The sequence below is a fragment of the Ambystoma mexicanum genome, chromosome 5p (assembly GCF_040938575.1).
Source record: "Ambystoma mexicanum isolate Mex_15411 chromosome 5p, UKY_AmexF1_1, whole genome shotgun sequence".
In the NCBI taxonomy this organism is placed as follows: domain Eukaryota; kingdom Metazoa; phylum Chordata; class Amphibia; order Caudata; family Ambystomatidae; genus Ambystoma; species Ambystoma mexicanum.
In genome coordinates, this window is record NC_090930.1 from 414686125 (window position 1) to 414700188 (window position 14064).

The 14064-nt window shown below is 43.2% G+C and overlaps 1 protein-coding gene across 1 annotated transcript in view; it reads right to left on the minus strand.

Annotated features, from left to right (window-relative positions):
- Positions 1-14064, minus strand: part of ADGRG4 (adhesion G protein-coupled receptor G4) — a 1571349-nt gene that overhangs the window by 631108 nt on the left and 926177 nt on the right. The window contains exon 14 of the mRNA XM_069612803.1: positions 1202-1333. Within this exon, the coding sequence (XP_069468904.1) occupies positions 1202-1333 (132 nt within the window). The remainder of the gene's footprint in view (positions 1-1201; positions 1334-14064) is intronic.

Genomic DNA, 14064 nt, shown 5'->3' on the forward strand with positions numbered 1-14064 from the left:
TAAATCAATTCTAGAGTTGCAGGAGGAGTTTCAGCTTGGGCTGTAGGAATTCTACCAATACCTACAGCTTGGTCACTCCCTACAGCCACAGTTGAATGCAGATTGGAATCTTCCATACTCCTCCCGACTGAACCAATATGTAGTAGTTATCCAGATTAGCAGTACACCTAGCTTTACGATGTAAACGTTGATTGCTGGGAACAGGACGGAGGCTTTGGCAAAAATCCATGGCACAGGACAGATACTTTTTACTTGTGCAGATAGTCAGCAATACATGTTAAGATGAATTTGGCCAACTTTAAAATTCTACATCAATTCTAAATCAAACCTATTCATTAACAGAGATTCTCCATAAAATGATGACATTGTGTTCCAAATGCAAGAATGATCTATATGCATTTTTCCATGTGATTCAGTCCTGCACCCTCCTTCAGGACTACTAGGGTGTCTGTAATCTGAGATCAAAAAGGTCCTGGAATGGAGATTTCAAATTACACCTAAATTGGAACTCCTTAGTATGTGGGGAGATCTGTCCTTTGGTAGACATGCCAAGTTGTTTATTGCACTGGTCCTGGCAGGCACTAAAAGGGATGTGGCTAAGAGGTAGGATCTGCAGACCTACCTTAGGTAGAGAAGTGGTGCCTGTTATGGGTAGAACCATAGAATTTGTGAGATTAATATACATGCATAGAGGCTGTTCTGAGAAACTTGATACAATCTGGTGGAGGTGGCAACATGATGGTGCTGTACAGGGCCTGCAATGAGATAGAGGCAATAACTCTTGTTTTGTATCACACAGGTGTTCAATGATATGACAGGTAAGGCTGTCAAGTTGAGCACAGGGGCACAGAGAAGGAAGAGGAGAATGAATGTCCAAATATTAATAAACTTTATTATTAAATAAATGTTGCGAACTCTAGTTCAGGGCCAATTTCAAGCAGGTGCAATAAGGGAGTAGCTAATACTGGCCAATTTAGAATCCAATTAGAACATACTGCATCCAAAAATTCAGGACACATATTTTCTGTATGAGCAAATTACATAATTTCTGGAACCTAAGGCAATATCCAAAATGTTGCATATTGATTGATACATTTCAGATCAGAATAATGTCTGAATTAATATAATATTTAAGAAATACTATCATCTATATTTTCACATAAAACAAAAGATAAATGTTGTTTCTGTAAGGTGTGCTTACCTGAAAGAGTGATGTTGTACCAAAGAAATTAAACTGGATTCTTGAAATAATACTAGAAACGTGATTTTGCAATGATCCGGGTAAGAATATGAAATCCATCACCATGTTCAGTGGAATGGTATGCATGAGAATCTGCGTGATACAAACATCTTTGAATTATTTGCTGTCCAGGATTTTCATTTGCATGAATTTTCCAAACACACCTATAATTGAATATTCCTAGTTCATATCAAGTCAAGATTAGCTTTATTTCAGATAGAAAATATGATTCCATAAAAACAGCATAAAATCAAAAAATATTTAGCAAGAAGCCTTATATTTTGTTCTGATCCTAGAAGCATTAATTACAAATGTATCTACAGAATAACATACACAGAGTTTAATGAATAGTTATGAATACATTACAGCTGGTCTAAAATGTCTAACATTATATAGTTTTGAGTACAGGTATCAATGCTTTGTACCTAAAAGCGTTATACATGGGCAGAAAAACATAAAATGTAGCAGGTTCACAGTTTTATCAACGTGACCCTGAATGTGGCCAACAGCAAGAGCAGGCAAGATACAGTTTTAACCCATAGCAAATAATGCTCAGCACCTACAAATGTGTACAAGGGAGAATATTACCAAAATGTAAGGTTTATTTAATTTTATGGCCTCTGTGTTTTTTGAAATTTCAAGAAATGGGTCTTTAGCTACTTTTTAGAAACATGTTTAGTAAAAATAAGAGGGAAGTAGAATAATAGATAAAAATCCCATTGAGAGTATTACAAAATGCTGCTAAACCATCTAGCAATCTTACAGATGTCATCTAATAGCCAATTAATACTCTTTTGGAAGCCAGATATTTAAAGAATCCTACAAACTAATGAACTCAAGGTTGAGGTTGAGAGTCTTTATTTACACAGAACAAAAGAGGTCAACACAAAAGTAAAAAATAGACAGTGGAAAGGTCTCAGGAATGACCCCGTAACCTCAGGTGACCAGTCTTCTTGTCCAAAGGTTGGTTGCCACTGGGTTTGACTAGCTAGTTTCAGGATTTCCTCGGATCCATACCAAGAACTATCAAGCATCAATTATCCATACCAAGTTCTGATCCATATTGGTCCTCCTGTTTTTCGACGTGTATTATCATTTCCTATCTGTTTATTTATAAAGCACGTTCATCAAAGCTCTGAACATAAAATAAATCGGTACAGAGTTGTTGTAAAATAATGTTTAAGCCAAAAGAAAAAAAATGTTAAGGCATGTTAGATAGATGATATTTAAGATGTGTGCAGAAGTAGGAAGGAATAGATCCAATATCTGGTGGTAAGGCATGCCAAAGTTTAGGGGATAGGAGATTGAAAGAGCGAAAACGAGATTGGGTGCAGGGGGGTCTAAGGACAGTTAGACGCAGAGGCAAGCCCATGAAGCCTTTTAAATGTAATACAGAGAAAGCAGAACCATAAGCGAGAGTCAAAAGTTAACCAACAGAGAGAGTGAGGAGAGGAAGAAATAGAGGAGTGAGGAGGACTACTGCATCGAGTGTGGATGGCAGAATTAAAGATAGAACACTGAGGAGAAAGATGGAATCCAGGAAGAACAACAAGGAAACCAGAACAGTAGTCAAGACTGGAGAAGACAAATGCGGAGATATGAAGCTTGGCAGCATGTAAAGTGAGAAAATGTTGAGCTTTGCGAATACTGAAGAGGTGAAAACGACAGGAGCAAGCAGTGTTAGAAATATGTGATGAAAAGGAAAGCAAACAGTCAAAAAGGACAACTAAATTACAGGCAGAAGATGCGAACTGTGTAAAGTGTATTTTTGCAAGGAAACGTCAGTGCAAAGTTCATTTTGTACTGCAAAAATGACTTTGCACTGACTTTGCACTGCAAAAATACACTTTGCACAGTTCCATGAATCAGGGTTTGTGTCAGAAGTGCAAAGTCACTTTTCATCAGTGCAAAGTCCCCGTTGAACAGTGCAAACAATTCCAAGTAATTGGGCCCACAGTTTCTACTTGTCCGCTGCGATACAACACAATTTAGCGATGAGTCGACACAGTCATGTCTCGAACTGCGTGTGAGTGAATACTGGGGGTGAAGAACGGCATCTGGAGAGTGTGGTTAAGCCGCATCGAAAACATTGAGATAATTGCAAACAGCTGAAGAGGGAGAGCCAGAATGTGTGCTCTGTCCCGGAAGACCCTTTAGCCGGAAGAGAATCTGCTGCAATATGGCCGTCGCTCATACAAACTTGCACCCATTCCCACTGCTCCCACGATGGGCAATTATCATGAGAGATACCCTCCCAGCAGAACCTACAATCCAGCAGTAGTGCAAATTCTACCCAGAGTAAACGAAGAGACACAAGACAGAGCTGGAAACAGTTACATGGACCGACTCGACTAAACGCCGAGAAACCAAGCCACTTGTCAGTAGAGAAACCATGGACCATCATACATACTCAACTACATGAAAAACACAGGTATACAGCTTTATAGTTAGAGGACAGTCACATATACATATACATATACATACATATACATACTGTTTGCATGTTTATTATTTAGCCATTAGGCCTGCTACAGCACCGCGGTAACCCAAGAAGCAAGAGGAGTTTGTGTACATGCTTGCAGATGCTCATATGCAAATAACCCCATGATGTGGCAGGAGCACTAAAGGGACCTGACAGCCATAACGCACTAACCTATAGACTATTAGAAGATGCGTACAGTAGAAGCCAGACCATGGCTTAGTAAATCTAGCAGGCTGCTTAGATACGGGGCCCCAAGCCTCACAGAATTATGCACAGCAGAACTACTGTGGCTGCAGCGAAGCCACCACCAAGGTCGCAATGTTGCAACTGACATTCCTCACTCTAAACTTAAATAACACAGGCTACAGGAGAAGTGAGCTCTCCAACAAAACACAGAATAATTCAGAGTTCCTGGACTTACAAATACGGTCTCCAAACACGTGACCACGCCGAGTTGAGGGACTGCCAAAATAATGGCCTAAGAAGAGCAACCTGTTCCACGTCCAGACAATAGCTGCAACAAAGTTGTTACAGTCACGTTACAACACTGCGTTGGGAACAAGAGCGTGCTCATTAAGGCTATGTTTACACACCACCATGATGCTGGCACATAGTTGCACCTTGCTGATACATAATTATACAAGGCACTATTCACAGGTGTTCCACAGCTGGGAACAGAGTTAGTCCTAGGCTCGGGGGCTCCTGGCTCATCCAATCATGGCCAAGGACCCTCAGGGTGGACAGTGGGGGTCACCACCAATCACAGGGCTTACTCACTGTAACAACTTTGGAGTAACAACTTTTGAGGAATGGCTAAACGTACCACCTGACACTACACAAACCAATAACATAGCACCTCTATACGTTTCCATATGGGACCTACTATTCAACAGACTATCCCGAGTTAGGATAGGTTTTTAAGATGGTTCCCGAAGATGACGCCAGTTGTGACATCAGATGCTAACAAAACTGGCCTGCAAGCCAGGGTCCTGTTGAGAGCTTTGTGGATGTCCTTCCATGTATGTGATCCCTGTGGTGTATAATAAACCGCAGTATTCCTGGCCTCTTGTGTGGATCTAGCGTTCTTGATTAGGACTAAGGGAAGGAGTTAGGCCTTCCACTGACTCGCTCCAGCGTGCCGCTTGGTCGGACCCAGATGTCCACTCCTGACACAGCAGACACAGATTAAGATGAGCGCAAGGAGAGAGTGCAAGCCAACAGCACAAGTATAAACGTACTGGAACAAAAACTAGAAAAAAAGATCTCACAAAGTTGGCGACACCACATTTGTACACAGGTAGTGAAAAGGAAGAACCTAGTGAAATGAGGGAGCAGGTCCATGAGTTACACTAACAACGTAGACCAGTAGGAGGCGCAGTAGCACCTAAAATAAATAAAAAAGAGGAGAGGAAAGAGGAAAAGATTTTAAACACGATTACAAACAGTGAAAGTAAGAAAGCAGGGAATCACAGTTCACCCTCCAGAACATTTCCTGCCTACACCTGGGCAGCGTTCAATTCCCTGGATGGACTGGAAGGAATATTGGCACAACTACATAAAACTGTGGAACAGAAATATCATCAGCAGACAAAAAGAGGTCACTGTTATTGCCTGCTCTAAACCTAGAAGATCAGTGTGGATATAGAGAGTTGCCACCACTGTCTGCCAATGAAGCAGAGGATTTACATGGTCACTAGAAGACAATGATCTGTATTATGCCACTGAGACCAACATAGCAATAAACAGATTTAATTTCTATTCAAGGGTCCCGAAGCAACGAGAGAAAATTTAATTTGCGCAGGTACGGAAACTGCTCTTCTGAACACCGTGAAGACCTACTCTCAAATCTTGATACTAACACTCACTCTGTCCTCATTCTCCTTGACCTCTCCTCTACCTTTGACACGGTTAACCACAACATCCCGGTCACACATTTCTCTGACACCCTAGGAATCACAGGTCAGGCTCTGGTATGGTTAACCTCCTTCTTCTCCGACCGCCCATCCCAGGTGGAACTCGGAGCCTTTCTCTTGACTATAGCTAACTCAACCTGTGGCATTCCCCAGGGATCTTACTTATCCCCCTGGTTCTTTAATGTCTATATGGCTGCCCTGGCACGTGTGATTGCCACTTTCACCTCTAACTTCCAGTGTTACTCGGCTGACACGCAACTATCGTTCAGGCTACACTCAGCCGCCTCCTCCTCGTTCATATCTAACTGTCCGTCCGCAATTCAGTCATAGTGTGCTGCAAACAACCTCTGCCTCAATGCCAGTAAGACTGAGATCGTTCGCATTGGGACCCCTGCTCCCGCTTTCCACTTTCACTCTGTCTGTCCTTCCTTGGCCTGTGCCCGCACCCACCTGTGTGGCAAGAAACCTTGGTCTCATCTTTGACTCCACTCTCTCCTTCTCCTCTGACATCTCTAAAAAGTCAAACTATCAGCTTCACCTCCTCAGAAGCACTCTACCTTTTCTCACTTTCCCCCAGTGGCTCACTGTCTCGAAAGCCCAGGTTCTCTCTAGCTGGACTATTGCAAAACCTCTTTCTCAACCTCCCTTCTTCTGCCCTGTGACCTCTGCAACTCATCCAGAACAGAACCGCAAGACTTATCCTTGGCCTCAAGCCCAGGGACTGCATCTCTCCGGCACTGAAATCCCTTCACTGGTTCCCCATGGCTGCAAGGATCAAGTGCAAGACCCTCTGCATTGTTCACAAGGCTTTCTGGGGCCTGGGCCCTACCTACCTGCAATGCTGCCTACCTAAATACTGTCCCTCACAAGTCCTCCGCTCATCTCCCTCCAACACTGGACATGTCCCTGTACTGCAGGCTCAGGGTGACCCTACTTCGACCGTTCTCCTCCTTCCCTGAGCAGCCGCAGACCGCAAACACACTGGACAAGTTAATCCCGGGGAGTTTTGGACGCTGGGTAACATCCGGCCTGTACACTGCGGTCCTTGGTTGTAGGCACGAGGCAGCAGCCTCTGCCCGGAAGACTTGGGAGCAGACCCTGGGGAAGGAAATCCTGGAAGAGGTGTGGAGCTACTGCTGTGAAATGATCAGAAAGGGGGGCGACCAACACGAGATTCAAACTGATCCACTTCAAATATCTACATCAGTACTACTATACCCCGGCTCAACTGAAAGAGTTCTTCGCAGAAGCCTCCGAGGAATGTAACAGATGTGCCAACACACTAGCAGGCTTCCTTCATGTGGCGTGGGCCTGTGAGGGAGTCAGGAGGTTTTGGGAACAAGTGTTTGAGGTCATTAGCGGTATTACTGGGCAGGAGATAGAACTGGACCCGATGATAGCATTGTTGGGTTATACAAAACTGATTCCCAAACAGACTAGGAAATTGGTGGGTCTACTCCTGATTTTTGCCAAACAGAGGATGGCGATGCTGTGGGGTGGGAAGCAATGCTCGGAGATAGCACAGTGGAATGTAGACATCCTGTACTGTAATGACAGGGAAACTAGATGGGGCAATATGTCGGCAATAGATGCAGGGACAGACGTATGTGGGACGCTTACATGCTCTACCTGATTGGACGCCCAGATGAGGAGGGGACCTAACCTCCCACACCATAAATCGGCATCAGTGGAGGGCAGGGGTGTAGGATGATAAACATGGATGCATAGTTACTCCCCAATGTCAGCCACAATGGCCCTACCGATGAGCACTGTATCTAGAACAAGACTCCCCAAAGACAATGCCAAGCCGGAACAACACATGAGTCATATGCCACTACCTGTGAATCTCCTTGAAGTCTGATTAAATGTTACAACTGATGTGCAATACCCATAATAGTTACTGTACATTGGACAGCCACAATAAGAAATTTCACAGACCAATTGGGGTTATTTGATGGAATGTAGCGGGGGGAGGGGAGGGCTAGGATTGTTTTTTGGTGACATGTGGTGCCTGTTTCAAATGCCAATAAAGAAAATGTAAAATAAAAAAAAAGTGCAATGTTAAATTGGCCTTTTGAATATTACTCGTACAGCTCATTCCTTATTTCTGTGCGGAATGAAGATTTGTATTTGTATTTATAGTTTTATACAAGTAGAGTGGACAAGACTATGGTGATGGGATGTTTGGTGTCCTTTGTGATTTTTAAAGCTTTCAAAATGTTTTCTGAATGGACCTTCTCAGTTCTGTCAGTAGCCACCCAGTTGTTCCATTACTTGGAGGACTTCCTGTTTGTGGGGAGGACGTCATAACAGGCTAAGTGTGCATCACTTCTCAGAGCATTTCCAGAGAGAACAGAGAAGCTTGGGGTTGCGCTGGTACCCGTGAAGACAGAGCCCAGCATCTAAGTTAACATTAATGTTCGCTGAACTGGGCAAGGTCGCAATGGTGTGAAGGATGCTATTGAAGGATTTAGAGTGTCTGCAAAGCCAAGCAGCTTTTGGAACAATTAAACTTTGCCTCAAAAGTGGTGGTCCAAAGTAGGTTTTTAGGAATAGACTGAGGCATGGTTTCTTGATCACGGAGTCATGTGGACACAAATGATTTGCAAGGTTATGGCATTGTAAGAGGTTTTCTGAGAGGAGACCAACAAGCTGCCGATGTGGCTACTTGTGGCTCAGACCCTGTGGCATTTTCAGATTTTTCAGATGTGGCAGGGTTACATGCTTTGGCCTCCCTTGGGAGTGCCAATGGTGTGCAAGGGTGGCTAGCGTAGTGACAGCCTTGATGCACCAAATTACGTATCTGCATTTCTTTCCCCGTCACCATGGCAATATGATTATGGGGGAGACATAGTTTAATAGGGGGATATTCCTTAATTGTACTAACTTGGTGGTGCCAGCAGCGATCAACAAGCAGCTGACCAAAGACAGATATTTATGTGTTAAAATTGCTGCATGTGCTGATGTTTTTTTACCTTTGCTGGAATGTGGTTTTCAGGGTGTGTCATATCTCTGGAGTGGATACCAACATTGTAGATGTGTTGTCCTGTTCGCAGTGGTTGCGATTCTATGGACTTGCAACAAGTTCAGGGACAGAAGAGCTGCCAATGTCAGAGGATTTTTGATGAGCAGGAACTCAAGAATGCTGCAGCTGGATTTAATGTTTTCTAGTGGGTTTAACAAAAAGATATGGAAGATGTCTCGGGAGGATAGCTCAGGGGCAGTGTAGTCGCCTTGCAAGCAAGAGGCCGTGGAGCACCACAGTTTCGATTCCTGGGTCCGCGCTTAGAAACCTCTGGGTATTAAGCACGTTATAAATAACCTATCATATCATATCAAGACCAGAGAGGTTGACATGGGGAAAAAGAGGGAAGCATTATTGGTACAGTTTAAGGGAATGGTTGTGCAGGTGATGGGAGGATTTTTACTCTCCGTAATGGACTGTGTGAACAGGAACCTGGCACCAGCTACTGTCGCAGACAAGCTTGTTGTTATTATTAGGGGGACAGGCGTCTCTTTTAATTACTTCATTCTGGCTGAACGTGGTGGAGTGTGTAAATTAGTGGGTTCCGCTTGCTGTTTTTTCGTGCTAGATTCCTCCCCAACTATCTTCAAGGCAATACAGAATCTGCACGTCCTTAATTCAGAAGTGCATGTTCCCGAGGGAAACTGGGATCTTAGCGCTTGGTTCTGGGACTTCTTGCGATCTTGGGCTTGGAAGGTACTTTCGGTCTTACTGATCATTTTGGGAATTCTGTTGTTCCTTTGTTGTTGTATTCAGTGTCTACCTAGTATATGTTCGATGCTATGGGGATGTTGCGCACAAGCGATAGGTACGATAGGACATAAAGTGTATGCCCCAGATAAAACTTCCAAAGAATATGTGTTAAAATAAATTTTAGCGAATGACCTGATGGCAATAGATATTTCTGACAGCGATTCAGGGTGCATGGACGATGATGCATGGAGTTATTTGCAAGGAGATCGGAAGTAGTGGCATAGGCCCAAAGGAGGGTTTGTCAAATGAGAAATTATATTGTGCCTCCTATTGCAATGAATATATGTATATTGGCCTACGCCAAGCTGCTTGTAAGTCACTTGCGAAGAAATCCGTGTTGCAAGGTCCTGACCTTAAAATCAATGTAAGCCGCCATTTTAGGTCAATCCGCCATTTTAGGTTTGCTTTGTAAAGTCACCCTGTGAGTTAAAATGGTGTACGATGTCATTCTGAAATACAACATGGCCGTCTTGACCTCTGTGTTTAATTAATATGTAACTTGCCTGCAGGCCACTTGCTGAGGTCGTGAACTGAGATCTTGTCCTTCGTTGACCTGTGTGTAAAGGATTACTCGCGTCAATGAAACTAATCTGCGAGCATATGTTAAGAACAATGTATTCAAATACTGAACTACGAACACTTGTTTAACTACATTGTATTAATGTTTGAGAAGACCTGCATGGGAAATCCCAAAATACACAGTTGCCTTGTAGGCTTGTTGACGTATGTATTAAAGGCAAACTAGTTACATGTGGATATGCGAACTCGGCATGAACCCTAGATCAGTGATGTATTAGAGGAATATTAACCCGAAGTAGGGTTGGACATCGTGTTCGCAAATGGTATAAAAGAGCAATGAATTCTAATGTACAGCGTCTCTCACTGAATACACCGAACCATGCTGGAATTCGCTGTGTTGTACTGAGGGCCTATAGCTATCTGATTTTGCTTTGTTCTTTGTAACTGATTCAGTATAAATTAAAGATCTTCGTATGTTCCTTTGTAACCCCTGTTCGGTGTATTTCCTTTTGGGGTACACAGCCGCGATATTTTGATTTTGTTTTCACAAAGGGAGTTAGAACGATTACAGAATGTTGAAGTAGATGGTGATAGATTGGACGCTTTGTATGTGCAGAAACGGTTCCTTCCTCCTTGTAAATCAACAAGCGAAGAGACGCAAATTTGTACATGGGATGCGCTTAGATGGATTTTGGATGTGTCGATATCTCCCATAGAAGCATATGATATTTTTATTCAGTATACTCCAGAAATGCAGAAGAAAGTGTTACAGGTAATGGTAGAATGCCTGCAGGATGAGTGTATGAAGAAAAAGATTTGTTGTCCCGCAGAATTAATGATTATTTATAAGAGAGCATTTGTGCCCGATACGGCTTTGACCACTTTAGCGCTCGATCTGGCTTTATTGCTTAACAAACTTTCAGAGTTACCTACTTCTCAGTTACCTATGAGAGAGGTTCCTCTGACATTTGTTCCTAAAGTTGAGATACGAGCTAATGTCGCAACAAGCGCAAGACCCACTACCATTCAACCTCATTATGTATTACAATTTGTTCATGTCCCGTTTTCCAGACAGGAAGTGAACACTGTAAGGCAGTCGATTCCAGACATTAGGAAAAATCCAACAGGGTTTTGTAAAGAAATAGAATCTGTCATGCATTCGTCAGTTTTCACCTTAGGTGATATAGACTTCTTGTGCTCTGTGATCCTACCTGGTGATTTATGGAAACAGATTAGGACTGTAGACGATCAAGCAGGACTGGGTGACAGGTGGGTTAACTTGGTGTGCTTAAAAAGAGAAAGGAAAGCTGGTGAGAGACCACCACAGGTGATACTGACATTGCCAGACAGAATAGTAACAAAATTAAAGACTCTGGTTCCTGAGAAAAGGATTGTTTGGGACAAACTCACTGCTTGTACCTAGGGGAAATCTGAAGGTGCTGCAGAATTCTTTAATCGGTTCGGACAAGTATTTTCAGATTTTAGCACACATGATTGAAGCACAGAGTCAGGGAAAAGGTTGTTTGGGGATACATTTGTGCGCGGATTGTTGCCTGATATCCAATCACAAATCATGACTTCTGAAAGGGCTTGGCAAGCTAAATCACAGTCCGAAATAATGCATACAGCTCAGTATTATGAAAATAGAGTCAATAAGGAAAAAGAGAGGATTGAAAAGAAAAAGGGACACTTGAAAACTAAAGTATTGTTGCAACAGATAGAGGAACCAGAGGTGGGAGTACACAGTTTAGAGGCCAGTTTGTTCCACAAAGTAATACACAGTTGGGTCCTGTACACATGAACCAATGTGCTTAATGCAGACAAGAGGGTCATTGGCGAGCCCAATGCCCGATCCTTCAGCAGAGAACGAATAACACATATGGTGTCATGGGTAGACAATCCAGAGGCCGCCCTGGGGTAGGGGGCACTGGTAGAAGCCAGTTTGCTCAAAAATATTTTTGATAACCCTTCAACTGCCTATCTTTCTGAGGATCTTGTCTTTGATGATATATTGTTTCGTTAGGACAGCCCGAAGCAGGGTCTGGAACCGGTGCCTATTCCAGTTGATCAGAAAGGGCCCTACGTTGAGATGAAAGTGGCGAATAGGAAGCATCTATTTTTGATAGATACAGGAGCACAGAAGGGTTTCCATTTATCATACATGGGTTCCAGATATTCCACTGTCAGGGCAGAATAACATTTCTGTAGGGTTGTCTGGCACGCCAGTGGTTAGTCTTGTGGGATGCCTTAACCCACTTCTGCTCTGCCATGCGGCAATACTGTGTTCTGATGGTGCCAGAAACATCAAAATGGCTGCAAAAACCCTTGAACGCGCCAAAAACCTCTGAAAATCGTGCTTTGCAAAGCACAAAAAGATGGATGCCCAATCTGCCATGCATGTTTTTAGTGGTCGAACAGAGATCTCACTCCTGAAACAGGTCACTGGGCTCCACAACATGTGAAGATGGAGTACAGAAGGAAAAGCAGTGCTTTGCTAAAGGAAACCCCAAAATCTTGCTCAAAAATCCATTTTTCTTTGTTGCTGAAACTGTAGAATGTCGGTACAAAACACCCTCAAACATCCAAATTTCTTACTGGGTGCTACAATTCACTTAGTGCAAGAAACCATTGTGTACTTACAATGTCGTGAAAAGCTGAAAGCATCAAGGGATTTCCAGAGCAAAAGTGGCTTGTCTGTGCATCTGTCAAAATCTGAGCGCTTTACCGTCGGCCGCCTGAATGACAGCTGCCAGGGGCCTGCAGGATTAAACTTTAAACATGTATAAACTAAAATCAAATGTTTGCAATCTAAGAGGCCTGTTTTTGAGAGTAACCCATCTGGTAATTGTTTTGTCTCCATGGTGTAAAATCTTGAACAGGTATTTAGCTGTGATGTGATCCCACAAGTTTGTTGTATGTTAAGGGAAAATTGAACAGAATTAACAGTTAAAATAAGCTGGCTAATGCTACCACACCGGAATAACAGCTTTCCTCACAGAGGCAAGGCTTCTCCCTTCAGCTCCCTCCACCAGAAAATCACACCAAAGCGATAATTATAGGGTAGGGGAAGGACCTGGTCTGCAGTGGTGAAGGAAACGATGAACAGCTGCAAAGCAGGAAATACGAGGTGTGAGGACCGTCATAAATGTACTCTGCCAAGAGCCAACAGGGAGGAGATGCTTCTGGACTGAAGCGAGAGAAAAAGAGGCGGACCCAAACAGCCATCTGTGGCTGAACATTCACAAAGAACATTTTGTTTAAATACATATAACTTGGCACTTAAAATTGTCAAAAACACAAAAGTAACAGAATTGGCCCAGGTTAAAGGCGCACACTTGTAAAAATTTGCTGATAAATTGGACATTGTGTTCCGGATGAAAAGGGCAAAATTTGGTGAAAAGCAGACACAAGATCCCACAGCTACGGAGTTTGGAGGAGTAGCTGCTGTACAACATATGTAATCTGTATATGTGGTTGTTATAGAGGTTGTAAATATGTATTGTGTCAAAAGTAAATTTTGTGTTCAAGAGGCCAGGGGTGGATTCTAAGCGTCATAAACCCACACCATTAAGGTGACACACTGTTTTTCTCCTCCTATCAAGGGGCGAGCTTAGGCTAAACCAGCACACACACACCCTTTATCATATCATAAATAGAGACAGCAGAGGGCAGATAAAGACAGATAGATTCACCCACTATCCGAATGCTGGCGGAGCACCCTGCTGTAGAACTTTCCATCTTCCTTGCTCCAGACTCCAGAAACATGGCAAAGCAGAACCCATTGCATAGCTGAAACATTTTCAGCTAGGCCTCAATTTCCAGAACCAGAACCACAAACCTAAGGGGAAGCATCATACTACAGCCGGGCTGCGCTGTACTGCTTGCCTGCTAAAATAATTTTCATCAGAACCAAAAAGGGCAGATCCGAACCAGTCCTGTGCCGTGCTGTGACCAGAGTGCATTGCAGATCCAGTCCTGTGCCGTGCTGTGACCAGAGCACCTTGCAGATCCAATCTGGTGTGCCCAGCTGTCTGTCCCAGAACCAGATTTCCTTCCCTGACCAGAATCTTGACAGACCAGAATCCTGACGGTTCCGTTTAAAAACATATCTAGTGAGTATCTATAGATAGAA